Below are 27048 nucleotides of genomic sequence, written 5' to 3' on the forward strand. Positions count from 1 at the left end.
ACTCAGGTCAATGCTCTTTGGGTGAGTATGAAGCTGTGATATCACAAGGACAACAGGTAGTTACACCATCCTTACAGGGCGTGAAACACCCCAGACAGAGATCCTGGGAGAAATCTGGGGAAAGAATAGTCAAGCTGATACGCTGCCCCGCCGCAAATCCTTTGAGCTTGTGCCGTATTCAGAAGAAACTTTTACAAGCCGAAGAGCATAGTATTCAAGTATTTCATATGAAAGCAAATAATGATGGATATTTGCACTGCAAGCAGGCAGTTTTCAAAAATGAGATATGTAAGCACATATCACTGTGACCATAACGACGGGAGCGTTTGTACGCTGCCTGAGGATATCCTCCGGATATTGTACATGTAGAAACAGATAATAAAGCTATTTGGTTGTATATATAACTTACCGAGCGACATGGTTAATTAGGGCTCAGATGGCGTCCAACAGGGTACCCAAGTTAACTACTAAGTTAGTAGCTAGCTAGGGTTAAAGCCAGGACCCTCCGCGCCAATCCTTGCAGGAGTCTAATCATGCATGACTACGACGACGTAAAATGATTGCCAGATCTAAAGCCTCCCAACAAGAGGATTATATTTTTCAAGAAAATGGTGTCTTAACCATTAACCCTAAGTTGACTCCAAACAAACAATGCAAACACACAAGTCTCATCTCCAAATTACTACTATTTTATTATTTTTATCTTCCGTCAAGCTAAGCTCCCCACCATTTCTTCTCAAGAAACAAACCCCACATAAGCTCATCTTACCTTCATCTCTCTCACCCATTCTTCAATTGAATAACAAACACAATACATCGCAGCCGAAATGATCGACCCAGCAATTTTCGAGAACCTTCAAACAAAAATCGACGAGGAGACCGTCGTTCGTGATGTAAGCTTTCAACCACTCCGTCCCGCAAGACGAATAACGTCATGAGAGAAAATACCAAAAGCTCACTTTCATACAAAAATAGGAATTGCACGAGATTGTTCAGAGTCTAGCTCGAAAGGGTACTTATATCCACGAACCATCCTACGTACAGTGACAAAGCAAACCTGACACAATTGTCTATACAGGCCGAACGACACAGGCGATCCTCTCTCGAGCCCACTCCACTCCTTCGAAAGACAGTACGCTCCTCCGTCTCTCTCTATATTAGCCGTCCGACGCAAGATGGAACTCTGGAAGCTTACACAATTACCATGGTCTAGTAAAACCCGTGCTTGACGACGCGGCAACACAAATCCTCGCCCAGAAAGAAGACGTCTCCCGCCTCGCGGAAATTGCAAACAAACATCCCTTCTACAAATACAACGGTGTCTGGTCCCGCGAGTTGCAGAACTTGGTACGGTTCCCCTCCACTCTCGTCTTTGTCACATCTTACTGATGATCGGCTGGGAAAGGTATACTACATCGAACTCTGCGCGTGGCTCGGCGGTTTAACCGAATACAAAAATTCGTCCTCCAAAACCTCCTTCCTAACAATTGAAGAAGTCGGCAATTTCCTCGACAGTACGTCTCTTCCCTTATCTCCCTTTTGACATACCCCACGCTGACTCTTGTCGATGGAAACAGTACCCGTCAACCTCAAAGACGAAGACAAGTTCCACCTCACAATCGAAGAGTACCTCCTCTCCTTGATCTCCATGGTCGAAGAACTCTCTCGTCTGGCCGTGAACTCGGTGACGCTAGGCGACTACCATCGTCCGCTTGAGATCAATAACTTTATCAAGGATTTGTTCGCTGGATTCCAATTGTTGAATCTCAAGAATGATATCCTCCGGAAAAGGAGCGATGGCATCAAATACTCGGTAAGTTCCTTCTTCGCCTCCAAGTTATGAGATTTGACTGACAATGGGTATAGGTCAAGAAAGTGGAGGATGTGGTTTACGATCTCTCGTTGAGGAACTTGATTCCCAAGGCATGATTGGCATGATTTGCATGATTTTATCGAAATATGAAAAATGGTTTACGTGAAACGGACGGATAGAAGAATAGTCATGAAACTAATATTAATGGCAACGTCATTCTTGACATAACAACGTACTGCAATTTGGTATCGAGCATGAACACACAACAACATCAACATAACATAAGGATATCAAAATCAAGCCTCCTTAGCTTCCTCCGCCGGCGCAGCAGAAGCAGCAGTCTCCGTCGCCGTAGGCACAACCTCCACACCCTTCACATCCTTACTCGCAATATCAATCTCCTTCAAAATCGTCGCCTCCAAACTTTCTGGTTTGGTAATGCTCCTCCACCTCCCCACAACTTCACCCTTGCCATTGATCAAGGCTTTCTCAAAATTCCACAACACCCTCTTCACGCCCAGTAGTCCCGGCTTCTCGCTCTTGATCCATTCAAACAACGGCTCCGCTTTACTCCCATTCACATCAATCTTTCCCAGTACGGGGAACGTAACGCCATAATTAACCTGGCAAAAGCTCTGGATTTCGTCGTTGCTTCCGGGATCTTGGTTTCCGAACTGATTGCAGGGAAAACCCAGGATGGTGAAGGCGCCGGGATGCTTGGCTTCGATAGATTTGTAGAGTTTTTCAAGGCCGGCGAATTGGGGCGTGAAGCCGCATTTGGATGCTGTGTTGACGACGAGGACGACTTTGCCCTTGTAGTCTGTCAAGGGGTAAGGGTTTCCTTTTTCTGTTCGCTCTTCATTAGTACTTTCGCGAAGTAAGGAATCGGATATTTGGGAGGGGAAGAGGAGACGACGCACTGTCAGGAGGAGAAAAGTCGTAGAACGTGGTCGCGGAGGCCATTGTGCTGTTGTGATTTAATCTGAGGCGGTTGTGTATACAAATGAGGGGTCGTCACGAACTATTTCTCACCACAAGCACTAATGTTAGTACGAGCCGCTGCTCTCGAGAATTGAAGGGATAACGAACCAACAGCCTAGGATGATGCGAATAGCGTAAGAACGAAATCCTGTCGATTGAGTTGGATGCGATCTATTGCCAGAAGAAAAGAATCTGACAAAATCGAACGGGTGGGATGGTGGTATATAAGGACGCAGTGACGTTACAAGAGTTACCCTGTAGAAACTGAGGCAATACGTAATGGGTCCGCAGATAAATTCAACGGCCGCTGAGGACCAATCAGTGGGAGGGCTACGGTATTGTACTGTTCATACTAACTTCATAGTAGGTACTCTAGTTATACTATGAACCGATGTTATCCTCGGGAGGGCGGGTATCCGGTGCCGAGGAACGATGGAGTTCCGTCGTATTCGTAACCTAACTACGGAGAATAATAATAGTACGTAGTACGTACTCGTAGTGTAAAACATTTGTCACGATGCGCACGTTTGATATGAAGCCACTGCACGACCCAGAACTTAGAAGACCGAAAAGGCGCCTCAATCGGGCATTTCGTCTGGCGAATCAGAGCGCTGGATCAGAGCTTATCGACGGGCTTGCCCTTTAATTGGCGGGTACCTTTGCCTTGCCTCGGCCGTATCATATACATGAAGGGATTTTTAGAGCTCTCGCTCAGACATGGTACTAGGGATTGTCTAATGGACTAGCGGCACTACTATGGAATATATGAAGAACACCCTGGGCACGGTCGCTGCATCAAATCTGATGCGGTTCAGTGCCGACGGTCATAATAGCCACTGGTATGTGGTCTAGAATGATGTGCCCATGTAATCAACTCGTCAAGGATGCAGGATGTCCATGTCATGTCATACTCGTAGCATCATGGACTGTCGTCTGTGGCCTGATGGTTTCTTGTCCGTTCGGCTCAGCCTCAAGCTTTCTTCGCCTTCTTCACCAGCCATGCTGTGACTCCTTGAGGAATCCGTTTGATGCTCCTCTTCTGTCAGAAGGGATTCGTTGCAAGGCATAGCCTTACAATCATAACCAAGTCGTATCCTCGTTAGGCATGTACCATGTCGTATGGATATGGCGCTGGCATAGGGTTTCCTTCAAGCAGGCAAGGGCCCATCCATCGACTACCAATATAGTTCCTTCCTACCCTCCTGGTGTCAAATCACTTCCCCAGCTCCCCCCTAAGCACATCAACATCCAACTCCTCAATGACCCCCAACACAACCCCCAGTGTATCCATAAATCCATTCACAGAGACCCGTAGCATGCGATTCGTCGTGGCCCGGTAGGTAGTCTCCAGTACGGTTTTGCTCGCCTCGTCGGCATCATCATTCGCATCGGGGTTGGGGGATATGAGCGCAAAATCTCGTCGCACGAGTGGGGAGAGTTCTTGATCGACTTGGATGGCTTGAAGGGCTGCTGAGGCGAGGCGGTTGGTGGGGAGAGGGATCGAGATGACTCTAGACGCCGTTAGCCATGTTTTTTTTTCCTTTTCTTTTTTTTTTGACTGAGATGTGGTTTATTTACAAAGAATATGGGAAGTCGGCTTCTATTTGATTAGCCGCGGCCATTTTGAATGATGAGATCTGTCAAGAGAATAACGCTGTTATCGAGATGGTGAATGATTGAAGGTGGGAAGTCTTCCAGTCTGAATTCGAACGGTGCGGGGCAGCTGCATCCAGCCGATTGTCGTCATGCCGACCCTTACCATAACCCTAACGTCAAAATTTTGATCATCCGAGTCAGTTTAGAATCAATAGGTCCTTGACGGTGATAGAATTGTCTGCTACGAGGAATACTTGATTATTGCATAATCTTCGGGGAATTAGTGAATACCTGTATTCTATTCAAGGAAGATTGGACATCTAGAAGCATAACATATAACTAAGTTATAAGTGCTACCTAGGTAACGGTAACGCCGCCGATATATATTATATATTTCGTTCCCAAGTCAGAGAGCTCAAGAAACGTCAACATTGAAATGTTCAGATGTTGGCAAGCGAGAACATAAAACTCTAGAAGTAATACTCAAAAAATATGCTATTGAGCAGAATATCCATGGATCTATACAAATACCTAAGTTTTGTTGCTAGCTGGGAGAGTTCATGTTGCGACTGTGTGTGCAGTCGCATCGGATGGCTTCTCCTGGGGCCGAAGATAGCTACGATTTCTCAATAATTTTGAATACTTCCGAGTATCATGGCAGTTCCATTGCAATAAAGCGTTCAATAGTAGCCGGCGAAAAATATACTACCCAAGTAAGCAATGCTACGTGACGCTGACAGGGAGTTCAAGGTTGGATGTTGACATGGATGTTGACATGGATGTTGACATGGATGTTGACATGGATGTTGTCGTGCGGGTAAAACCAACAAGAATAAATACATCGGAACATATTGGTTGCGTCACCCACGGCTACCTTGTTGTCCTTTGTCCGGAATCAATCGTTGCTATCAATGTTTTCGCATTCTGTAACACGCTGAATGATCATGAATCCCGGTGAAATGCTTCAAATCCAGGCACCGAGACGTGGGCTGTGATTGGCTGGCTGACCGACTCGAGCACCTGACGCCTGAGGCATTCTGCGTTGCCTGGCCAACTAATCCACGCCAGGCCAGAATAAGGCCATCATAACACATCCGCCAATCACAGCCCGCAAAACCGGTGGGATCCATCACTCACCGTTTATTATGATATGATTCTTGCTATGGCCGACTTCATCTTCATGCTCCAACAAAATAAACTACTTACCCTGCTCCCACCTGCTTCATCTCTTATCCTCGACTCTCCTCCTGTTTACTTTCTCTGATTATAGTACTGCCTACGAATTGCTTCAGTATACATCTGTTATATCGCATACTCTCGACTTAACATTCTTATTATACTGCCGAACGTGAATTGCAGTACAGGTTACTTCTTGTTTGGTCATGCGAGGTCAATAAATCTGCATCTCTTGCTTCAGACTAACTTCCGACACTGTATCTGGTGCACCGTGAAGTGTCAAACAGCAGAGAATCACCATTTCCTGAGAACTAACCATTCAAACCGCCGCCGAATTCACCATGCCGTCGCACAGCTCCGCTGGTCACGGCCAGGTGATCGAGTACATTCAGGGTAATAAATCTTCCCGATTTCTTTTGAATGAGGTTCTAATGCAATCGCAGATCGCCTGTATCTTGCCTCGTACTCATCCACACCGGATCCCTACGCTGCATTTCCATTCCCGACCCAGGCATCTTCTCCATCCAAGCGATCGGCAAAAGCATCGCAAAGCCCCGTACGAGCCGCAAAACACAAATTCCCGGTCTATTTTACCGTGGATGACACTCTCCTGTACAACGCATTCCACGCGGATTTCGGTCCATTACACATCGGCCATCTGTACCGATTCGCCGTTCACTTCCATGAGATCCTAGGCGACCCAGCGAATGCTGAGAAGCCTGTGGTTTTCTACAGCAAGCTCGATCCTCGGAGCCGGGCGAATGCTGCGTGCTTGGTCGCGTGCTATATGGTGCTGATTCAGTCGTGGCCTCCCCATCTGGCTCTGGCGCCTATTGCTCAGGCCGATCCTCCATACATGCCTTTCCGCGATGCGGGATACAGCCAGGCGGATTTCATCCTGAACATTCAAGATGTCGTATATGGTGTGTGGAAAGCCAAGGAAGAGTCTCTGTGTGGATTGAAAGATTTTAGCCTGGAGGAGTAAGTCCTTAGCCCCCTGATCTGGAAGACAACTTGTACTGACGATGATAGGTATGAGCGTTATGAACGAGTTGATATGGGCGATTTCAACTGGGTTACTCCAAACTTCATTGCATTTGCTTCACCCCAACAACGGCCCGTTGCTCCTATCCCCACCAACACTCCCGAATACGCGGCTCTGCCATCGACAGTATCTGAAGTTCTATCTTCTAAGCTTCCCGTGCCATTCAAGAATGTCTTGACGCATTTCTCATCGAGAGACGTCGGTCTGGTAGTGCGACTCAACTCTGAGCTTTACTGTCCATCATATTTCACTGCGCTCGGCATCAATCACATCGATATGATCTTCGAGGATGGAACGTGCCCACCACTCCCATTGGTTCGACGATTCATTAAGATGGCACATGAAATGATCGCCGTTCAGAAGAAAAACATTGCCGTGCACTGCAAAGCCGGATTGGGCCGTACCGGTTGTCTGATCGGTGCATACTTGATCTACCGACACGGATTCACCGCGAATGAAATCATCGCTTTTATGAGGTTCATGCGTCCTGGTATGGTGGTCGGGCCACAACAACACTGGCTGCACCTCAACCAGGGTGCTTTCCGAGAGTGGTGGTTCGAGGATACTATGCGGGAGAAGTTGGCCTTGACGGTGCCCGTTACACCCGGCCGACAAGTCAACAAGCAGCGTTCCAGCAATGGACAGACCATCACACCTCCCCAGCACAACGGTCATTCCAAGAGGTCTGCCCTAGGAGAGATTGACAACAACGAAGCTTCCAACTCTAACACCGACGAAAACTTGCCTGCGCCCACACCTGGACAACCTCGCAAGTCCCATCGCAAAGATTCTCGTCATCATCCTTACGCCCGAAATGTTTCAGGCTCACTAGCTATCAGTGCAGAAACGGATAAAGCCGCTGGTAAACGAACTCAACGTGCGGGAACTGAACAAAGTGAAAGCGAAGAAGAAATTCAGATGCGGTTACTTGCCAAACGGGCCTCGCGATCCCCCAGTGCTTCTCCAAAGACACGATCAATCAGCTACTCCACAACAGTCACTACCAGCTACGAAGTTCACGAAGACCGGGAAAACTGGGTCGAATCTGCGGTTATCACACAGAAAACCCCCACCAGCAGAGGAGCTATTGCCATGAGCAAAGTTCGCTCCAGTCCCCGCCGAGTCACCGACAGCAAAAGCGAAACCAAGGGTGTCCGCAAAGTCAGCGGCCGAGTGGGCAGCGTCGGAACGGCTTCCCCGACGAGGGTGAAGTAATTGCCGCGGTCTTGACCGTTTACGAGTTACGAATATGACTTTATATACAACATTATACTATGCATTCTGCGTTATAGGCTGTTTTGAAGTTATTCTTCTCCCTATAGATACCAGGTTGGCAAGTACGTTTGTATTGCGTCGGCGATCTTTTCTTCTTGCTCTACTTTTGGATGGTTTGGTTTGATTACAGGATGAGGCGAATCAGGCGTTGTCGGATTGTTGGTTTTTCTTCTCTGTCTGTCTGCTAGTTCGGTCAGTCGGGCTTTAATTTCTTGTACCCTTTTTCTGCTGCAAATCATGATGTATTACAGATTGCATGGAGTTTGTCGATGATTGATTGATTGCTCTTGTACTTGTACAGCTCGTGTCTTGCCTCGCTATGACTGAGAATGTTTGTACTGAATACGAATAAAATGATTTACACATTCTTAATTCATGCACTTCTTTTGACTAAGTTTTCTTTCCGTATCGATTGGAGATGAAAATTCCTTGCATAGAAGACTTCTGTTCTTGAATTTCTGATCACACGTTTCCCCTGCCTCCCTAATTGCTTCACAATTCCCCAACCGGCGACATACAAGTACCCTATACGCACCATCAGCCAAATAGCCTTTCATCAGAATTGATTGCAAAAGAGAGAAAGATAACAAAATAACGTACCATCAACCTACAATCCCTCATCTCCCCCACACCCCCCTTCTTCCCCATCACCATCGTCATCATCTCTCCCAACCCCGGCGCACAAACCTGTCTCCTAAACCACCTCATCCCATCCAACACACTCCCATAAAAGTCACCCTGCCACTCTCCCTCGCGCTCACAATCCATGCCCGCTTCGCCCAAATGCTTCAGATTCGTCGTCACCTTTCTGAGTGCCTTATCGCGGCATTTCATCGTCCCTTTATCTAACTTCTCCGCGCACAAATCGTGGCGGCCGGAACACTGGATAATTTCTTGAAAGTACTTGAGATGCGTGGACCGGGCGTTACAGGTGGGTTTATATTGGATGTTGATCAAGTGCGGAAGTAGGTATCGAGTGAGGTAGTATGTGTCGCTGGGGAATGTGCCTGGTTGGCAACCCAGGCGGCAGATTTGGGACCATTCCTCGGATATGGCGTCTAGAGAGGACTGGTATGGATCAATGTCTTTTTCTTTGTCGTCTTGGTGTTGGTGGATGGGCGAGGTGGTGTTGGGTTGATGGTCGCCTGAGGCGTTGGATAGGGTTGTTGTTATTGTTGTTGACGCGGATGAAAAGGATTTTTCAGCGCACGAGGCTGTTGTGCAGAGGAGGAGGGATGAGAGGATGATTTTGGAGAGATGCATTGTGTAGTTGACCTAGGAAATTGCCGGCTGAGCGCTTGAAAGAGCGTTTAGTCACTCTGATTGTAGATAGAAAACATCGCCAGATGAAGACTAGAAAAAGTCTAGGTCGGATGGATGAAATGGTATATCTGTCATTATCTGATGCATTCCATACATCATGCCCTAGATTAACGATATCATTTTCGAGGGTCGAAGGGCTTCTAAGCTCCTGGTCTCCTGGGTTTCTCGGTTCTTCCATGCTGGTCATGCCTTGTTTATCGAGGAATGCGGGTAGTCAGTGCTTCGGGACAACATTTAGCCCTAACACAGTCCTAAGTACAACTGTATGATACTGTCCTGCTGGCCTAGCTGCTATATCAGTTCACCTATATAAGATATTTCGAAAATAAGAGCATTGTATTTGGGTTTCAACAAGAGACATACATATTGAAGCACCATGAATACTGTCGTCCTTGTGGTTCGATATGTCACCACCTATCAAGGGATGAGAATAAGATTTTGCAAGGGCATAACGGACAATGGAATCAGTTCTGATTATTAATTATTGACCTCGCTCTTGAAGAAATCACACATTCAATCCCTATCCTAGACCACACCCGACCAGCCCTGACACGACTCTTGCCGTCGAGTTATAGATAGGGCTACCGTAATAGTATTCATAACCCTAACTAACCTCTCATATTCTATCTTTCAGTCTCTTAGACCCAACCCGGAGTTGGCAAATTATTATATCAGGCGGAATGGCCGAGTGGTCCAAGGCGGTAGATTTAAGGCTGTGATTGTTTCAAAATCACCAAGCTCCCTACTCACGAAAGTGGCGCGTGTTCGAACCACGCTTCCGTCATCTTTCTTTTTGTCTTTGTGGTTACCGGTAACCCTAACCTAACCCACTAGAGGTACCGTGGTTGTAGGTAGGTACGGACAAAAAAACATTGAATGCCACCACCACATGATATCATTCTTAATCATACTGAGAGAGTCTATTTTTGATGCGCGGTTTATTTCTTTCTTTCTTTTGTGTTTTGTATTTAGGCATTAGCTAGACCAATTAATGATATTTATTCGTCCTGATTTTGCTGTGTTTTGTGCTTCGTTTCGATCAACCGCCAACAAATATGCCGAGATTCAAGCCTGGACAGTGGATTGAGTACAGTCCTATCGACGGTATGCCCTCCTCCTCACCCACCTACCTAGATATTATATGGGATTGAGATTAACGACCGTTATTGATAATAGATCCATACCGACACAAGGGCGTCATAGACTCGCTCGTAAAAGACGATGAAGGCAAGCCTACCGGTCGATATATGGTGATTCCCCTGTTTCACCCCCTTTGACTATATATAAATCCTATGTACTGCGAATTTTTGGAATGAGAGCAGATAAGACTGACACCGTTGATGTTATGGGTTAGGTCAAGGAAAATGACATGCGAGACCGGATGCAGACTGTGAATGAGCGGTTAATTTACAGGGTTGTGGAGAAGGAGCAGGAGAAGCCGCCTGAAAGAGTTCGCTATCAATACAAGGCGAGATCGAAGTCGAGGGATTTGGAATAGAGGGTTGAAGATAGTGAAAGGAGGATGAGTTGGAGACTTACTGTCCTTGATTGGATACGGGTGTATCTTGAACAGAACATAGGCTGCAGTCAATCAACTCTTAGGGCTTCTGTGCTAAAACCCTCAAGTATCACACTTGGACATCGTAGTTTTTGCGGGGTACAAAAAGATACTAGTAAAGATTGATCCTTCTAGTATTTCGAGTCATGCCGTCCATAAATGGGCGGTAGGTGCCATGGTTGTTCAAGAAATGCAACCTCACCCACGGACAAAAAAACCCCTTTTGTGCCACCACCGCATTCCAGGCCATGTGCTCCTGAATTCATACTAAGCCATCAAATCAAAGAAGAAAATATCCCCTCATTTCTCCGTATACCTACCTTAGTACAGGGATCGACAGCGGGGGAGAGTGTTTTAGCAACCTCCGTAGCATAGCCTATCAGATGCCCAAAGTCGCACGAGCCGACCTGATCGACGGCGGTCTACTCCTCGGTCTACAAGCTATATCCTGATCAAGCGAGACCTTCCGCCGAAAACTGGGCAAGGAATAAAGCGGGGAAAATTGTTCTTTTCGTTTTCGTCATCAGATCATCGGATCAGCGTTGGGCCGTTGGCTAGGAGGACCCTGGTGGTTGAGGTGAGTTCTCGTTTCGGCTGGTAGGCGCCGCACCGAGGCCTCCAGAGGATGTTTCATATTAAAGAAAGAGCTTTCCTCATGCGAGATACGTCCTCGGATTAATTACTGGAGAGTATCGCTTGCGATAGTAAACACCGAGAAACCATAGATTGATGAGAAAAAATTCATCTTTACCGAATTTACGAATTTACATGGTCGTGAATGGAGTATAGTCTACCCAAAAAAGATAAGCAAGCATCAAACATCAAACATTCGGGCTAAGGAGCAACCCTGTTTTTGTATGACCTACCCCTACCCCGTGGTGTTCATCTCAATAATTAGACAGATGCAACGTCATTAAATAAACTATTGCTTTCCAAGCCAGAAATGACAGTCATGAGGCTCGATTCCGCGGCCAAAGAACGATTACCATCGCATTATGGCGTTAATCATGCGGCCAACCTTCATCCAACGTAGATTGTAAAACTTCAGTCATGAGACCATCTCGGGGCAAATTTTGATTCCTTTTATGATGGCCCATAGGTTTTGCAATGGATCCGTTCAGCGACTAGCTAGCTAGATCTCCGTCCCCAGGCCTGGCGATAATTTGAGGACAATTATCGTCCCCCTCATCCCTTGTTTGATTTGTTATGGGTGATTGCATGCTGGAGGTCGATCCGAAAACCCGCATGGCATCCGGAATGCATACCCCCCTACGAAATATCGCGATTGTTTGCCCACTGGCCTGCCAGCAAAGTGTGGAGACGTGGATAAGAGAGGGAATGTTTATAAATACATCTGTAAATAATCCTGTTTGTTCCCGTTTTGAATTCTCAATTGTTGTAGTTTCGCGAAGCGAACATAGTCTTTGATAAAGCTTGTCCGCGATGTTGTGGAGGCCAATTCTACTTCTTCCCTTGCTGGAGATCGCTGCCATAGCTGCCCCTATCGAAGACTGCCCGGGTTACACATTGATAAATGTGGCCGAGTCTGATAGCTCAATAACGGGAGATTTAATCCTTGCCGGGAGTGCGTGCAATACCTATGGCGAGGATTTGAGTCATCTCAAATTATTGGTAGAATACCAAACAGGTACTTACTTTATGCGCAATTTCATACCCGCGAAAATCTTCGAGCAAGTTTTGTGCTAACGAAAAACAGATTCACGACTACACGTCAAAATCTACGATGAAAACGAACAAGTCTACCAAATCCCCAGATCGATCTTGAACCCTCCATCCGGCCAGCGAGACTCATCTTCTCGGCGGTCGCAATTAGTCTTTGAATACACAAACAACCCATTCTCGTTCGCTATCCAGCGCAGTTCCAATGGAGAAACCATTTTCAATACATCTGGCACAAACTTGATCTTTCAGAGTCAATATGTACGTCTTCGTACTTCTCTCCCGGCAAATCCCTATATATACGGCATAGGCGAAGATTCAGACTCATTCAGACGAGAAACTACTGGCTACACACGCACATTGTGGAATGTTGGCCAGGCATTTTTGCCTACGCATTCGAATCTTTATAGCAGCCATCCAATCTATATCGAAATGCGAGGTGGTCAGGCCCACGGCGTGTTTTTATCGAATAGTAACGGTATGGACATAAAAATCAATCAGAATGCCGGGGGTGAGCAATATTTGGAGTATAATATTATCGGCGGCGTGCTCGATTTTTACTTTTTGTCGGGTCCTGCACCGGCTGATGTTGCGCGTCAGTATGCTGGTGTTGTCGGTACCGTAAGTCTTCTTTCTTGACAGGGCGACTTTCTTGAAACGTAGAACTAATATGAGACAGCCCGCCCAACAATCATACTGGACTTATGGCTTCCATCAATGCAAATACGGCTACCAAGACGTCATGTGGGTTGCGGAAGTAGCCTACAACTACTCACAGGCTAACATCCCACTCGAAACTATGTGGACAGATATTGACTACATGGACCTTCGACGAACATGGAACCTCGATCCAGACCGGTTCCCTTTGCACAAGATGCAAGAACTAGTTGCATATCTGCATAACCATGACCAGCAGTATATCATGATGGTTGATCCGCCTGTATCGTTGAATGATAGCGCGTCATACAACGCAGCGGTGGATTTGGATGTATTAATCAAATATGATAATGGAACCACGTTTGTAGCGACTATGTGGCCAGGAGCGGTGTCGTATGTTGATTGGTTTCACCCAAATGCACAGTCTTATTGGACTGGACAAATCGAGTCTTTCTTTGATGACCAGTCTGGTGTGGGAGTTGATGGCATGTGGATTGATATGAACGAGGTATGCGCTATATCCCCTAAATATACGCCGGATACATACTAATGGAGGAGTCTGGTACATACAGCCCGCCAATTTCTGTGGTTACCCTTGCTCAAACCCAGTACAAGTAGCAATAGATGAAAACGACCCTCCAGCTCCGCCACCACTACGCACAACATGGGACCCTATCCCCGGATTCCCATCTGACTTCCAGCCTCCTGGCGCCACTTCAGAGAAGACGAAACGGGATACTACGTCAGCTAACATGACCGGTCTTCTCGGCCGTGATCTCTTATATCCGGGCTATAGAATTGCAAATGGCGTTGGTTCTCTGACTGTTGGTACAATCTGGACCGATCTTTCCCAGTATGGCGGCTATGTTCAATACGACACGCACAATCTGTATGCATCGTATATGATTGAGCGGTCTCGGCAAGGCCTCCTATCTCGCCGTCCCTCGGAACGACCATTCATCATCTCACGAAGCACTTTCGCCGGCGACGGAACCAGAGGAGGGCACTGGACCGGCGATAACGCTTCCACATGGGCTCACTACCTACTCTCTATCTTCCAAAACATGGAATTTGCATCCATCTTCCAGATGCCCATGGTAGGCGCCGACGTGTGCGGCTTCAACGACGACACCACCGAAACCCTCTGTGCACGCTGGGCAATGCTAGGCGCCTGGTACCCATTCTACCGTAACCATGCAGACATCTCAGCCAAATATCAAGAATTCTACCGCTGGCCTCTGGTTACCGCAGCAGCACAGAAAGCCATCGCTGCACGTTTCCAATTACTCGACTACCTCTACACAGCCTTCTATCAGCAGACCGTTGACGGATCACCAACAACCATCATCCCATTATTCTTCGAGTATCCAAACGACCCAGCCACACTCGACATCAGCTACCAATTCTTCTTCGGCCCATCGATCTTGGTTTCCCCCGTCACAGTCGAAGGTTCACAGAGTGTATCGCTCTACCTCCCTCCGCAGGACATCTTCTACGACTTCTGGACCGGCGAACGCGTCACACCCAACGGCGACTCAAATACTCTTAACCTTGACAACGTCACCTACACCGACATCCCCGTGCACATTCGCGGCGGCTCTATAGTGCCCTTACGCTCAAACGCCGGGGCAGCAAACACCACTACCCAACTACGTAGGCACGACTTTGAGTTACTAGTTGCCCCGGACGTGGATGGTAAAGCTACTGGTAGTCTGTACATTGATGATGGCAAATCGGTCAACCCGGGGCGCACGACGTATCTGCATTTCATGTATGATAATGGGCGTTTGTCGGTCAGTGGATCATTTGATTATAATCCTGGTGTTGGGTTTAAGGGTGTAACTGTGCTGGGTAGCACACGGGCAAACGCGGTTAGTGGTGCTGAGGGTGGTAGTGGTCTTGGTACAGATAGTTATGGGAGGACTGGGGTTGTGCGTCAGATTAATGAAGGATTCGGTGGGGATTGGACGATGGATATCTAATTGTTATGAAAACTTGATAGCTGATGTGATATTGATGATATGTTCATTGCATTCTCGCGTTTCCTAATTGAGTCCGAAGGCACCTAGGATAAATAAACACTACTTCAAAAGGCCGTTGTATAAACAAACTATCTACAATACGGAAATCTTCTCATTCACTTCTGAGTCGTAAAAGGTCCCACAACCGTTAAATTGGCAATCCTTCCAAGCAAGAACTCGAGTTGACGATACGCAGCTCCAGGGACATACTGCGGGATTTCTATTCGAACATTAGTTAGCCACTGGACAAGAACTATGATAGAAGAAAAGGGGGGATTACCATGTCCAGACCCATAAACACTCGAAAAAGTTAACCCACGCTCCGTATGCGCAGTGCCCAAAATTCCACCGCCACCACTCCAAGTCACAGGATCAACCAGACTACCAGCCTCATACGGCACGTAAAGTGCTTCAGTAGGCGGGAACCGGAAACCCTGCGCACCGTTCCAGGTCATATTCTGAATCGTCGCGAGGGACCCATTCATAAACAACAAATAATCATACCAGCCGTGGCCAATGAGGACGTTGTTGGTAGCCTCAATAACACGAGGCAACGGGCCCAAGGCACTGGGAACAGAGCCGTCGCCGTTAGGGAAAATATTCGTTTCACCGCAGACAGAGTAATCGGTATGCTGAACGTGCAACGCAGCCTGCACAGCAGCCTGGTTGAAATAATTATTCGGTCCTTGGGCTTCCGACGGGAAACCCATTTCGTCCCATAAGAACGGACAGAAGTCCGTGAGATGGTAGATGTTGAAACAGGGGTTGACCAAGGTGGCTGCTGTAACTATTTGATCCCATGTATCGCACCCAGCGGCGTTTGCTTTGTGGAGGTTTGGGAAAGGGGATGGGGGTGGGTAAGTGAGGGCTTTGTTGAGGAAGTCTGTATAACCACATTTGGCGTCGGCGGCGTTGATGTGTTTCATGAATGTGTCGTTGAGACCGAAGACAGATGAGTAATGGTTCAAGGCGGCCACAGCAGGGGCTGTCAACGTTAGTCTTCAAATTCGACAAAAGGATGGTGGGGGAAAAGAAAGCATACCGTATATCATGACCGAATCATCGTTAATAGAAGGATCATTAATCTGAATACCCTTCAAATTGAAATATTGCGTGTCATTCTGCTTAATGAATCCCTCCGCAATATACGGAATATACTGTCCCGCATAACTCTCACCGGTGATATACACTTTGTACCCTTGCATACCAAAAGTGTCAATAAACCGCTTCCAGAAGTCCTTGAATTGATTCGCAACATCAACCTCGTTCTGGACCGTGGATGGACCAGGCGAGAAGCCTGTGCCGGCTGGTTGATCGATATACACGACATTCGTCAAGTTGTGGAAGGAATATGGGTTTCGCACGGGTTGGTAAACACCCGATTGCCACAAAAAGGGGCCGTTTTCTTGGAGTAAGCCGACCAGAGAGCTGCAGCCGGGGCCGCCGTTGAGCCAGATGGTGATTTCTTTTTTATTATTTTGATTTGGATTGGCAGTAGGGAAGAACCAGAAAAATAGGCTGCTCTGGCCGGATGGGGTATTCTTGAGGAGACCCGCATACGACTCACCAATGTCAAAGGGGACTTGAGGGAAGTGGGTGCCATTGACAAGGAATTCTGTCAATCTTAAATATTAGCTTAGTCTAATCTCGTTTGGCTATGGTTGGATCACATACTCTCAGTCGTGTTGGTCAAGTATTGATAATTACCTCTTGACCCGACCTCGACAGAGCGTTTATTCAGCGCCGGAATGAGAGGCTTGGATTGTTTAGCTTTAATGTGAGGGTTACTCTGCACGGCAGCAGCGGCTGCCGCGAGTGTCGCGAGAACGGCCCAAATCTGCATTTCGCTTTTCAATCAAAAGGCAAGTTCTCAGTTGAAGCGCTGAAAAGAAAACCATGGGACTCTTCATCTACTTATACCGAGTGAGCTGCGGCGATCATTACTCCAGCTCGAGAATCGGAGTAACCTCATCAAGCAGGTGCACATCACCCATGCTGTATTTTGTTCACCGCATCGGTCACTCGCTAGGGCATGATATTATTCAAGTGCTTATATACTGTAGTAGACGGAAAAAAAAGAAAAAAAAGTGGGTAAATACGGGCAGGACAATCAAATGTCTTCTCGAAGAACAATAATAATAGTACGTGCTACGGCACGCAATGGCTGAAGGTGATCCGCTTGACAATACCTAAACAAAACAAATCACAAGCATCGGCTACCGTAGGGACCGTAGGTATCCGGCATAGGTACCAGGGTTACTAGTACGTACTCGTAGTAGTGCTCCCTGTAGGCCAACGACTCCTCGAGTCTTACAGCTTATAGTAGCATTTTAATGCGTCCAGTGTATGTAACGGTCTGGAATTAGGGCTTACGGGGCGGTGGAGCTGTGCGGCGCATGCAAGGTTATCATGTTATTTGTCCTGCCAATCCTCACGCAATGTACCTGTACTCTAATATACAACATGCAACAGTACCCTGCAAGTCATTTAGCGATATCGCATGTCATTTGATTAACCTCCCGCGCGTGAATGTCGAAAGGTCTCATTGCTAATGCAGGCACGGATTAACTACCAGAAACAAAAATGACTCGTAGTAAGGGTTCCATTTGAGCAATCTTTCTGCCGAGACGATACGATCGACATATAAACAAACTCTCAACAAAGGACTCCGTACAGGGCAAGTAACCAGTCGCGTGCTAATGTACTCGAGAATCCACCCTTCGTACCAACGCTAATTTGAGGCTCGGACTAAAATCATCAGGTACGCCTACTCCGTACGTACGCTACGGAGTAGCCTCGATAGCTTAAGCTCGCCGATCTTCAGCCGCGTCTTGAACCCTATATCTCATTTCTGGGCATGGGCCGAACTAGGTAACATTGAATCGTTGAATGGTATTTATACGCAAAATAATATTGACTGATATCAAGAATGATGCTTGAGTAGCTGCTAACGACATTCTATGCGGTATGTGAAGGAGTTGATTGCATCGCCTCTGCCTAGGTAGGGGAGAGATTCGATATTTGCATATTGTCACTATTCCGTTTCTATACCTAGGTATAACTAGTTCTTTGTTCGTTGTCGCTTACGGCCTGCGCGACTCATGGCCGACCTTAGCCTTGCTCAGCCGGGGAACGATCATGTCAATGACCACAAGCCATGTCTCTTTCCAAGCCCGTGGCTACTTCTCAGTTGTTCGTTCCTCTTACATTTTAGGTCAGACATACAAGAGACAAGAGCAACCGCGAAGAAAAAAAAAAAAGCAAAAGTGCGGTCTCTAGTTCAGGTATCACCCATCACACGCGCAAAACTTCATACCAGCTCATTCAAATCTCTTTACCGACTCCTCCAGCAACCCCCTATTCCTCTCAACCAGTTCCTCATTACTTGCATCCACGCCCTCCGGCGGATCAATCCCATTAATCCTCCACAACTGCGGCGGGCCCTGCACAACACAAAACTCCACCTGCACCCCTTTATCCGTGGTATACGGCTTCAAGATCTCAGTAATCCCATTTTTCAATCGCACCGCTCTGTCGGTCTCTGTTGAGTCCCATTGTCGTGCGATATGCAAGACCTCGATTGCTAGTTTCTTTGAAACGGGTTTCCCACCGACGAAGAAGTCGGACGAGGCTAGGGGCAGGTAGAAAATGTTGACGTAGAACGCGGGGAGGCCGACAGAGGTGTAGTATGATGTGATGGAGGCGGAGAGGGTGGTTTTGTCTTCCTCAGTTAGAGTGTTGGGGCTGTGGTAGATTTTCCAGTAAGGCATTTTGGCGTTACTTTCTTTGACTGTTGGTGGTATGTTAATTGGTGACTAGAGAAAAGTATCTTGAAGTATCTTGTTTTATGGCCTTGACTTGAAAGAAGGAAGGTCTGGTCCGGAAATTGAGGTAAGATGGCAGCCTTTAAGCACAAAAGGACAACACCAAACACGATGAAAAGAAAGAGAAGTGTGCACTTTCCAAGTCATTTCACCATTTTCCCCTTAACCGTGTCAGGCATGCAAAGCGATGACTCAACCACCATCATCTTCAAGAAACCACTCAACAGAGCGCAACGTTGCTGTCAACTGGTATCTCCCATGAACTTCACGTCAGTGCCACGTATAATATGAGTTTTCCGCAGAAACGAATTGATCCGAGGTCAAAGATTAGCCTTTTGACCCGTTATGATTGTCGGATCTCATTTCCGATTGGCGCAAAGTGGAAGTTTGTTCAGTAATCGAAAATTAATCCTTCGGGAGACGCAGGATGATGAGTCTACCGATGGACATGGATGAGTAATCAGTTAACTGGTTTGACTGGGGGATATCGAGACATTAATGGCTGTGAGATCGTATTGGTGTTTTGACATCTTTGTTGTGCAACCCTTTGACTCTTCTGGATATGCAATGATTGGTTTTGTGATGGTTGTTGGTGGATGGCGAGGAGGGAATCTCTGTACCTAGGTACCCGTGCAGGTCGTTGTCAAGTTTATGTTCCGATGAATATGAGTAATCGTCGGCGGGCACCATGCTTGAACGCATCCGCAACTGGAACCGGTTCTAGGACTGCATTAGTATCATTGAGGCAAAAACCACGAACCGAAGAGGGGTATAGAGTGAAGATGTGTTTCTATTAATTCGTTCGTAGTAATAATGTCAACATGAAAAAGTCTAAGCCACGCATCGCAATGCAAAGTCAACGCTCACTAAACCCCGCCATGTTTTGTTAATCCATACAAAGAAAATCTATATAGTATGAGGCTTGTCCTCCGCGAATGTCTCCTCAGAAGTCTCCTTAGCCAGTCCATCCACCAGATAAGTCCCCCGACTTCCATTCGGAATCCAGAATCGCTTATCGATCCTTGTGAAGAGGAAGGTGTACACCACCAAAACCTCAAGAGTAAAGTAGAAAATATAGAAACATGCCCTGCCCTGGAAAGAGTAAGGATTTGTCGCCGGTCGAGGCGGCATAAAGTTGACCGCCGCCCTAAAGGTCGCTCCCAAACACAGTAGGAACGAGGTAACCCCAACGATCCAGAGCTTGGCTGCAAATGAGCCGGTGCCGAAATTCTCCCTGTCTGTACCTTTCGGCGCCATAGCAATACCAATCGCCAAGGCGAGCGGCAGAAGGGAAAAGAATACCATATACGACGATACAGCGAGAAGAGCATCGCGACACGACTTTAGCGCGCCGGAGTCCAGGGTATAATGCGCATAAACCGTCGTGACAATCACCATAATGAGCACACACGGGATGAGCAAGTAATTGACCAGAAACACATTATGCACCAACTTCGTCCACCCGAACCTAGGAAATGCTGCGCGAAGACATCGTTGCGCGAAGAGCAGGTCCAACACAAACAGCGCCAAAACACCAGCATTCACAAAGATGCCCGATGCGATTCCCAGCGACACATTTGTGGGCTTGTACGCTGAGCCAATCCTTAGACAGCAAGTGAGATTGCGCATCATGCAGAAACCGAACACGATGACGCTGGGGATGAATTTGTGGCCCTTGCGACGGTTGACTTGGAAGATGGTCATGTGGCTGGCTGCGGCCAGGATGTAGAGTACCAAAAACACGCAGGAGACGGGGACGTCGACATCGGTGGAGGGTGTGAGGCCGAGCTGGGCTGTGAGACTGGGGTAGGGGGCCCCGTTCTGGAGGAATGTGTCAATTTATTTTCAATATGGGGGCTGAGAGGGTTTGTCGTACCTTGACTATCGCTGCGATGTCCATGTTATGTTGCCCACCTGAAATGGCTAAGAGAAGGCTTTATTGTGTTGGAATGTGCTGCACTTTTTATATTGGCGTCACACCAGGAGATTCTATTCCAATATAATATAGATATTGTATTGATCGGCTTGATCTATCTGATGATGATGGTGATGATGATGATGATGATGATTATGAAGTTGTTCTTGTTCTTGTTCTTGTACTTTAGGTCCCAATCTAACTTCGCTACCCATCACTCTTATAACGATCTCTTCATGCCATTTACTTACTGCATCGGCCTTACATTCACCGTTGCTCGCACGGCCTCGCGTGACAGCACCCTCCGTGCACCATCCGAGACGTATCGTCGATGGTGGATGATTAGATGAATCGATCGCGTATCCGCGACAAAAGGGCTTAGCGCCAGACTAGGCTGCCATGACGGCATATGATTGGCTCTCGGCCAAATTACGGGTATTCCTTCGGCTTGGCGCCAATTGCTGGACGCCGGCCACATCGGCCGCCGACTCGCCGGGCGACCGACGCCGACTGCCAAGTCAGCTCTGACAGAGTATGTAATAATGTAGTTATTAACTAGTTAGTTAGTTACTCTGTATAACTAGTTATATAAATTATAAAGGTTGCTGAGCCTGCGGTAGTACGTGACAGCTGAATTAGGGTTGACGGATTGATGTGAGAGATACTCCGTATTTCATGGCCCTTTGATAGCTTAGGACGATCTCTACCGCCTCTCACCGAAAGTCATCCTCGAGAAACCTTGGATTCTCTGTACCGGTACATCCGGCATCTCTTCTCCGCTCCCAACGTCGAAACCTGAACAAGCCCTCGAGGCTCGAACACGGACTCGCATCGAGGGACAGGCATTTTACTATTTAGGCTGTTACGGAAAGCTTCGGCTGAACTACGCAGTATAAACATGGAAGTCCGGCCGGACGGAAAGCAAACGGTGCAAACAGCGTCTCGGCTAGCCGACTGCCGATTCCATCTCCCGAGGATGAACTCTTAGCCCTAATCTCCATTCTCTCTCGCTTCTGCCCAGAGACGATAGCTCCATGTACGCAACCCCGTGGGGATTCCTCCACAGTCGCTATGGAGTGGCAAGACCGTCGGAGTTGACGCTTGGTGAGGCTCGCCAGGAATGCATCAAGAAAGTCAAGATCGGTACCGTCAACATAGAGTTGACTAGCGACCGATAGAGTGCAGGCGTCAAAAGTCTCTGCAAAGTAAGCCTTCAGCCATACCACGCACAAGGTTTAGCGTCCGTAGCCAAGATGTATGTGTGCCTGGATGGCTGGCACGTGGAGTCATGGACTCACGGTACTAGAAATAATATTATCTCGGTGAACTCGAACAGCTTCACATTTGCCGTTTTCCTTTCCCTCACTTACCGGTATACCCACCCTCGCCCTCTCCGTACTACTCCGTATGGAGCACTCCAACAAATCTCCATCTTTTTTGTGCGCTCGGTTGCTCGGGGTAATTCCGTCACGTCCCAGTCAACGTGCCTACCAGAGAGCGCTGGTTGTAAAGTAGGATTAACCGCCGTTTAAGTGGGATCGTGCACTAGTACATGAAGGCGTTCTCTCCTCGACAGAATTTGCTCTAGTTCCTAGTTTTACTCAAGTTCTTTATTACTACCATCCTATCATACAAAGAATTGACTTGCATACACGACGGCCCGGCGGCATCCCTTTATTTTTAGTCTTCGGCCCGTTACATCGACCCTGGCCATCCTCGGCTTCATACACAAAATCGTCGAAAGATGGATTCCAAAGTCGACGATATAGCGACCCAAGGGGTAATCTACGACAAGGAGCCTTCTCCCATACCGGAAAACATGGCAGAACTTGCCCCTCGTCACCGAGAATATCTTCTAGAACGACATGGCACGCTTGAACTTGATCCCGTGCCTGCAATGGACGATGCCGACCCATACAACTGGCCCTCGTGGAAGGTACATCACCATCCTCCGTCGATAGGATCGTAAGCATAATCGCAAACTAACAATATAATAAATCTACAGAAAGTCATCAATCTTGTATTGGTCGCATTCCACGCAATGTTCGGCACGTTTACCGCCGCTGCCATTATCCCCGCGTATTTCGACATTTCGCTCGACCTGGGAGTCAGTATCAACACCACATCATATCTGACCTCATTACAAATCGCTATTCTCGGAGGGGCCCCGCTGTTCTGGAAGCCCTTGTCCAACCGGTTCGGTCGTCGTCCGATCTTTCTCATCTCCTTGATTGGAAGTTTAGTCTGCAATATCGGATGCGCCAAGAGTCCGGATTATGCGTCGATGGCTGCTTGCCGTGCACTTGTGGCCTTTTTCATTAGCCCGGCTGGTGCTCTGGGAAGCGCCGTGGTCATGGAATGTTTCTTCAAGCGCGATCGCGCCAAGTACATGGGTGTCTGGACACTACTTGTCACCCTTGGCGTTCCAGTATCTCCTTTTATTTTCGGGTTCGTCGCTCAGCGCGTGAGCTACCGATGGATCTACTGGATTCTTGCTATCGTAAGTTGTGTTATCATCCTAATATCGAGTATCTCGTTAACTAACTGTGACAGATCAACGGAGTACAATTCTTCTTGTGCCTTTTCTTCCAGCCAGAAACCCGATACATTGGTGGCTGGGATGGCCCTGTGTCCTCTGGATTCCGACAGAAATATTGGAGTTTCCGTCGCATTGACCCTACTCCTTTTACTCTGTACGAGTTCGTCAAACCATTGACCATGGTAACTCGTCCGACAGTGATGATTCCCGCCGCTGCTTATGCTATGGTGTTCCTTTTCGTCAGCGTCATGTGCACGGTCGAAATCCCCCAATTATTGCAGCTCAAGTTCGGCCTGGATGCACAGTCATTGGGCCTACAATTTTTGAGTTTAATTATCGGTTCCGTCCTCGGCGAACAATTGGGCGGACCCCTCTCCGATTCATGGATGAGATGGAAAGCTCGTCGTCAGGGTGGACAACATGCCGCTGCAGAGCACCGTCTCTGGTTGAGTTATATTGGCTTTCTGCTCGCCATTGCTGGTATCGTAGTATTCCTCGTTCAAACCCAAAATTCTCCCGCTGGCCACTGGAATGTGACTCCCATAATAGGTGTCGCCATCGCTGCCTTTGGTAACCAGGTTGTCACGACAGTTCTTATAACTTATGCCGTTGACACGAACCATACTGAGGCTGCCTCGGTGGGTGTTTTCATCACTTTTGTTCGTCAAATTTGGGGCTTCATTGGACCCTTCTGGTAAGAAATCCTTTCCTTTTTTTGCCCTTCGGTCTGAGAACATTACTAATCTGAGATGCGTTATAGGCTCCCGGATATGTTCGAGAAGGTTGGCGTAGCCAAGAGCGCTGGCGTGGCCGCTGCCCTCTTGGTTGGAGTCAGTTTGATTCCAACCATGTTGCTTCAATGGCGCGGGCAAGCCTGGCGACGAACCGAAAAGGTTGTCGTTGGGTCTGTTTGATTTCTCATTTTCTTTTCTATATTATATCAACTATGAGGTTTCGCTCTAGATGTGGCACACGGCTGTTTATATACATGGCATAGATATTAGAGGTATATACTGTACGATGATAGCCGCAATCTGGCGGCCGTTGAGTGAAATGATAGAATATAATAGAAATTCATGCATATATACTTATTACCTGCGTGCTATCATCCAATACAAGCTACAAAATTACACCTGTATGTCCCATTCTCTAGACAATTCTCGCGCCTGAGCAAACTCTTCTTCAGTCGGCATATTGACGACCATGAGATAGAGTACTTTCTGTACAAACTATTAGCATCATGATGATATGCTAGAAGGAAAAAAGAGGAATGTATCTACCCGTTGAAGTAATCGTCCAATACCAAGCGGTCCATCATTCGACCTTGCTCGCGAGATAGGTCTCTGACGTCCTCCGTCATATCCAATGTTGTGATCAGAAGAATGTTGTTGCTGATAGCCATATTCCGGACTCGGTAGACCTGACGATTCCTGTCCACGCTCACTGACAGCCTGTGTTGCCATGCTGCCCAACCCAAACAGACCGCCAAGTGGACTTCTTGAACTTCTTAAGAGATCTGCTCTACCTCCGTGTGCGCCAAGAATATCTTGATGATGTCCCAATCTTGCATCCAATGCACTCGATGCCAAGCTTCCTGAGACAGAATTACCTGTCGCAGGACGACCGAAATCTCGTCGTACCCGCGGTTCCCTAAAATTAGGTGGATTATACCTCCCCAAACTGGCGAGCGAGTATATCGAACCGCTGTGAATCGGATGGTTGGGGTCAGAGTATTTGGACGCGAATGTTGGATTGATACCCTTGGAGAGGAAATTATCTAGATTCTCGCCGGCCTGACAAACCACAATTCAGCCAGAATCTTTTTTTGGGGGGTAAGATAGAAAGGGAAACGTACAAATTTAGCTTGCGCCTTCCGGTCCATATAATCATTAACAAACAACTTCCCGCGCTTTATCTTATACTTCAGTCCCCGCGACTCCTCCTTGGGTACAGCAGCGAGATAATCCAATCCCGGAAACACGAGTTCAGCAGTCTGCATAAACTCAAATTCACTTGTTGTACCACTTGAGGATTTAAATTTGTGTGACATTTTCCCCTGGGTGTTTTCGGCTTTTTGTATGACAGCGTTCAGATCGACGTTTGTGGTGCGGCGGTTTGTTGCGCTGGAGTCCCATCTCATTACGAGACAGTACAGCCCCGAGGGCGGAAGAATTCGTTGTTGAGTTTGTCGAGTGCTTTATTTTGTCTTTTCTTTATCAGCCTATAATCCATCTTTTTTTTCTTTTTCTTTCCTTTTTTTTTTAACAAAAAAAACAAGGTCGGGGGGCCATACCGATATCGAGCCTGCGTCTCCATCGCAATATTAGTCGCAACCATGATAGCCAACGAAACCGCAAACCCAATCGCACTCGGCAACGCACAGGTCGCGATGGACGCTAGATTGAGCGCGTTTATCCATGGATTTGCCAGGCTTGCTTCGTTGAATGTCTCGATGAAATCCAACCAGGTAGCTTGATCGATCCCCATATTCGCGAGATCAGGTGCATAGGAGCGAATGAAGCCGCGCTTTTTGCTCTGGGGCCTGCGCTGGGGAATAACGACGGGGAATTCGACTTTGTATACTCCTGATCCCTGAGATGCGCTGGTGACACCATTATATGATGGGGATGATGTGCCTTGGGTGAGAACTATACTGAAAGGATGCCAAGCAAGAAAAGCAGCAATGAGTTTGTCCGGATTGGTCGCTCCACCCTTGAATTTGTGCTGGGGTTCAGAGCCCTCGACGAGTTCGTCTTGAGCTTCATCGAGTTCCCATTCTTGGTAGTCATCTTCACCCTGGATGGATTGGGGTTTCTTGCACTTCTCCCTTTTTTTGCTCATTACGTGACGTTGGCGGATGGATGAGCCTGGCTTCATCTTCTGATTGACCCCGTTGTGCTACTCCGCCCTCCAACTCTTGCTGTTTCCGAGGGGCCTTTTTGGCTTTGTTGTAATAGTGCACTTCAGTTGCGAATGCGATACCTGAAGCAACCTTCTTCGAGATTTTGTCAATGGGCCCGTTGCTGGTCATTTGGTTCTAGATATCCGAGGACGTTCTAGAGAGTACTTCTGGCACAGAGAATCGGATCGACTTGATGGCAATTGAATGTATTGTCTGAACATGATCAAAACTTTGCGACCTTTTTTTCCTCCCTATATATCCCATCACTATCGATGAATGCAAACCGATGCCGATACCTCGATATCGGCCCTATTCGCATTTCCGTTTTAGGCTCGCATCGCGAAGTGGATCTTCAATCAGCAAAGCCTAGGGTTAGAGCCAAATCCGAGGAGATCATTGGCCGAGCTAATACGCTTGTTCAACTGTTGATTGATCCACCGTCGCTAAGATTGTTTATTGGTCTACTGTTCGCCGGGTATCAGCCCGGACCATCCCAACAGGAGGTGTCATATCGTTTGCCACTAGGATATGATATTTGCCATTTATATAAAGAATTGTGTTGCCTGGAATGATGCCATTGGCTTTTAGACAAGGTGTTTCGGATCAAGCGTGGGTGCCTAAGGACGTCTTCTATGTTGGTCCTCCGTTCGGTTGGCCGATATGATGTTGTGTCGAGCAGAGCTAATTTCGAGAACTGATGATAAAGAATATTGATATTATGCTCAAAATTCGCGTTCGAGGAG

General features: G+C 47.4%; 12 protein-coding genes across 12 annotated transcripts; 5 read left to right on the forward strand and 7 right to left on the reverse strand.

Annotated features, from left to right (window-relative positions):
• Window positions 1–827: 827 nt before the first annotated feature.
• EYB26_009301 (uncharacterized protein) lies at window positions 828–1929 on the forward strand (the record flags this gene model as incomplete). Its single annotated transcript, XM_054268551.1, has 7 exons — window positions 828–893; window positions 976–1012; window positions 1079–1132; window positions 1214–1347; window positions 1406–1514; window positions 1578–1813; window positions 1867–1929. The coding sequence occupies 7 exons, from the start codon at window positions 828–830 to the stop codon at window positions 1927–1929; spliced, it is 699 nt and encodes a 232-aa protein (XP_054124526.1).
• A 180-nt stretch (window positions 1930–2109) lies between these two features.
• EYB26_009302 (uncharacterized protein) lies at window positions 2110–3156 on the reverse strand (the record flags this gene model as incomplete). The annotated part of the gene is made up of 5 exons (XM_054268552.1): window positions 2110–2660; window positions 2734–2780; window positions 2836–2853; window positions 2903–2965; window positions 3152–3156. The coding sequence occupies 5 exons, from the start codon at window positions 3154–3156 to the stop codon at window positions 2110–2112; spliced, it is 684 nt and encodes a 227-aa protein (XP_054124527.1).
• An 851-nt stretch (window positions 3157–4007) lies between these two features.
• EYB26_009303 (uncharacterized protein) lies at window positions 4008–4416 on the reverse strand (the record flags this gene model as incomplete). Its single annotated transcript, XM_054268553.1, has 2 exons — window positions 4008–4305; window positions 4373–4416. The coding sequence occupies 2 exons, from the start codon at window positions 4414–4416 to the stop codon at window positions 4008–4010; spliced, it is 342 nt and encodes a 113-aa protein (XP_054124528.1).
• Window positions 4417–5907: 1491 nt separating this feature from the next.
• Window positions 5908–7826, forward strand: EYB26_009304 (uncharacterized protein; the record flags this gene model as incomplete). The annotated part of the gene is made up of 3 exons (XM_054268554.1): window positions 5908–5959; window positions 6010–6547; window positions 6599–7826. 3 exons carry the CDS (start codon window positions 5908–5910, stop codon window positions 7824–7826), a joined length of 1818 nt encoding a protein of 605 aa, XP_054124529.1.
• Window positions 7827–8378: 552 nt separating this feature from the next.
• EYB26_009305 (uncharacterized protein) lies at window positions 8379–9149 on the reverse strand (the record flags this gene model as incomplete). Its single annotated transcript, XM_054268555.1, has 2 exons — window positions 8379–8411; window positions 8487–9149. The coding sequence occupies 2 exons, from the start codon at window positions 9147–9149 to the stop codon at window positions 8379–8381; spliced, it is 696 nt and encodes a 231-aa protein (XP_054124530.1).
• Window positions 9150–10264: 1115 nt separating this feature from the next.
• EYB26_009306 (uncharacterized protein) lies at window positions 10265–10707 on the forward strand (the record flags this gene model as incomplete). The annotated part of the gene is made up of 3 exons (XM_054268556.1): window positions 10265–10313; window positions 10386–10459; window positions 10564–10707. 3 exons carry the CDS (start codon window positions 10265–10267, stop codon window positions 10705–10707), a joined length of 267 nt encoding a protein of 88 aa, XP_054124531.1.
• Window positions 10708–12210: 1503 nt separating this feature from the next.
• Window positions 12211–15086, forward strand: EYB26_009307 (uncharacterized protein; the record flags this gene model as incomplete). Its single annotated transcript, XM_054268557.1, has 4 exons — window positions 12211–12415; window positions 12485–13068; window positions 13127–13612; window positions 13677–15086. 4 exons carry the CDS (start codon window positions 12211–12213, stop codon window positions 15084–15086), a joined length of 2685 nt encoding a protein of 894 aa, XP_054124532.1.
• A 155-nt stretch (window positions 15087–15241) lies between these two features.
• On the reverse strand, window positions 15242–16968 carry EYB26_009308 (uncharacterized protein; the record flags this gene model as incomplete). Its single annotated transcript, XM_054268558.1, has 4 exons — window positions 15242–15345; window positions 15406–16110; window positions 16168–16740; window positions 16800–16968. The coding sequence occupies 4 exons, from the start codon at window positions 16966–16968 to the stop codon at window positions 15242–15244; spliced, it is 1551 nt and encodes a 516-aa protein (XP_054124533.1).
• Window positions 16969–18445: 1477 nt separating this feature from the next.
• EYB26_009309 (uncharacterized protein) lies at window positions 18446–18895 on the reverse strand (the record flags this gene model as incomplete). Its single annotated transcript, XM_054268559.1, has 1 exon — window positions 18446–18895. The coding sequence occupies one exon, from the start codon at window positions 18893–18895 to the stop codon at window positions 18446–18448; it is 450 nt and encodes a 149-aa protein (XP_054124534.1).
• A 960-nt stretch (window positions 18896–19855) lies between these two features.
• On the reverse strand, window positions 19856–20849 carry EYB26_009310 (uncharacterized protein; the record flags this gene model as incomplete). The annotated part of the gene is made up of 2 exons (XM_054268560.1): window positions 19856–20770; window positions 20826–20849. The coding sequence occupies 2 exons, from the start codon at window positions 20847–20849 to the stop codon at window positions 19856–19858; spliced, it is 939 nt and encodes a 312-aa protein (XP_054124535.1).
• Window positions 20850–22608: 1759 nt separating this feature from the next.
• Window positions 22609–24317, forward strand: EYB26_009311 (uncharacterized protein; the record flags this gene model as incomplete). Its single annotated transcript, XM_054268561.1, has 4 exons — window positions 22609–22800; window positions 22870–23364; window positions 23418–24097; window positions 24164–24317. The coding sequence occupies 4 exons, from the start codon at window positions 22609–22611 to the stop codon at window positions 24315–24317; spliced, it is 1521 nt and encodes a 506-aa protein (XP_054124536.1).
• Window positions 24318–24530: 213 nt separating this feature from the next.
• On the reverse strand, window positions 24531–26280 carry EYB26_009312 (uncharacterized protein; the record flags this gene model as incomplete). The annotated part of the gene is made up of 4 exons (XM_054268562.1): window positions 24531–24623; window positions 24684–25196; window positions 25259–25598; window positions 25697–26280. The coding sequence occupies 4 exons, from the start codon at window positions 26278–26280 to the stop codon at window positions 24531–24533; spliced, it is 1530 nt and encodes a 509-aa protein (XP_054124537.1).
• Between the last annotated feature and the right edge of the window lie 768 nt (window positions 26281–27048).

The sequence above is a fragment of the Talaromyces marneffei genome, chromosome 7 (genome assembly GCF_009556855.1).
Source record: "Talaromyces marneffei chromosome 7, complete sequence".
In the NCBI taxonomy this organism is placed as follows: Eukaryota; Fungi; Ascomycota; class Eurotiomycetes; order Eurotiales; family Trichocomaceae; genus Talaromyces; species Talaromyces marneffei.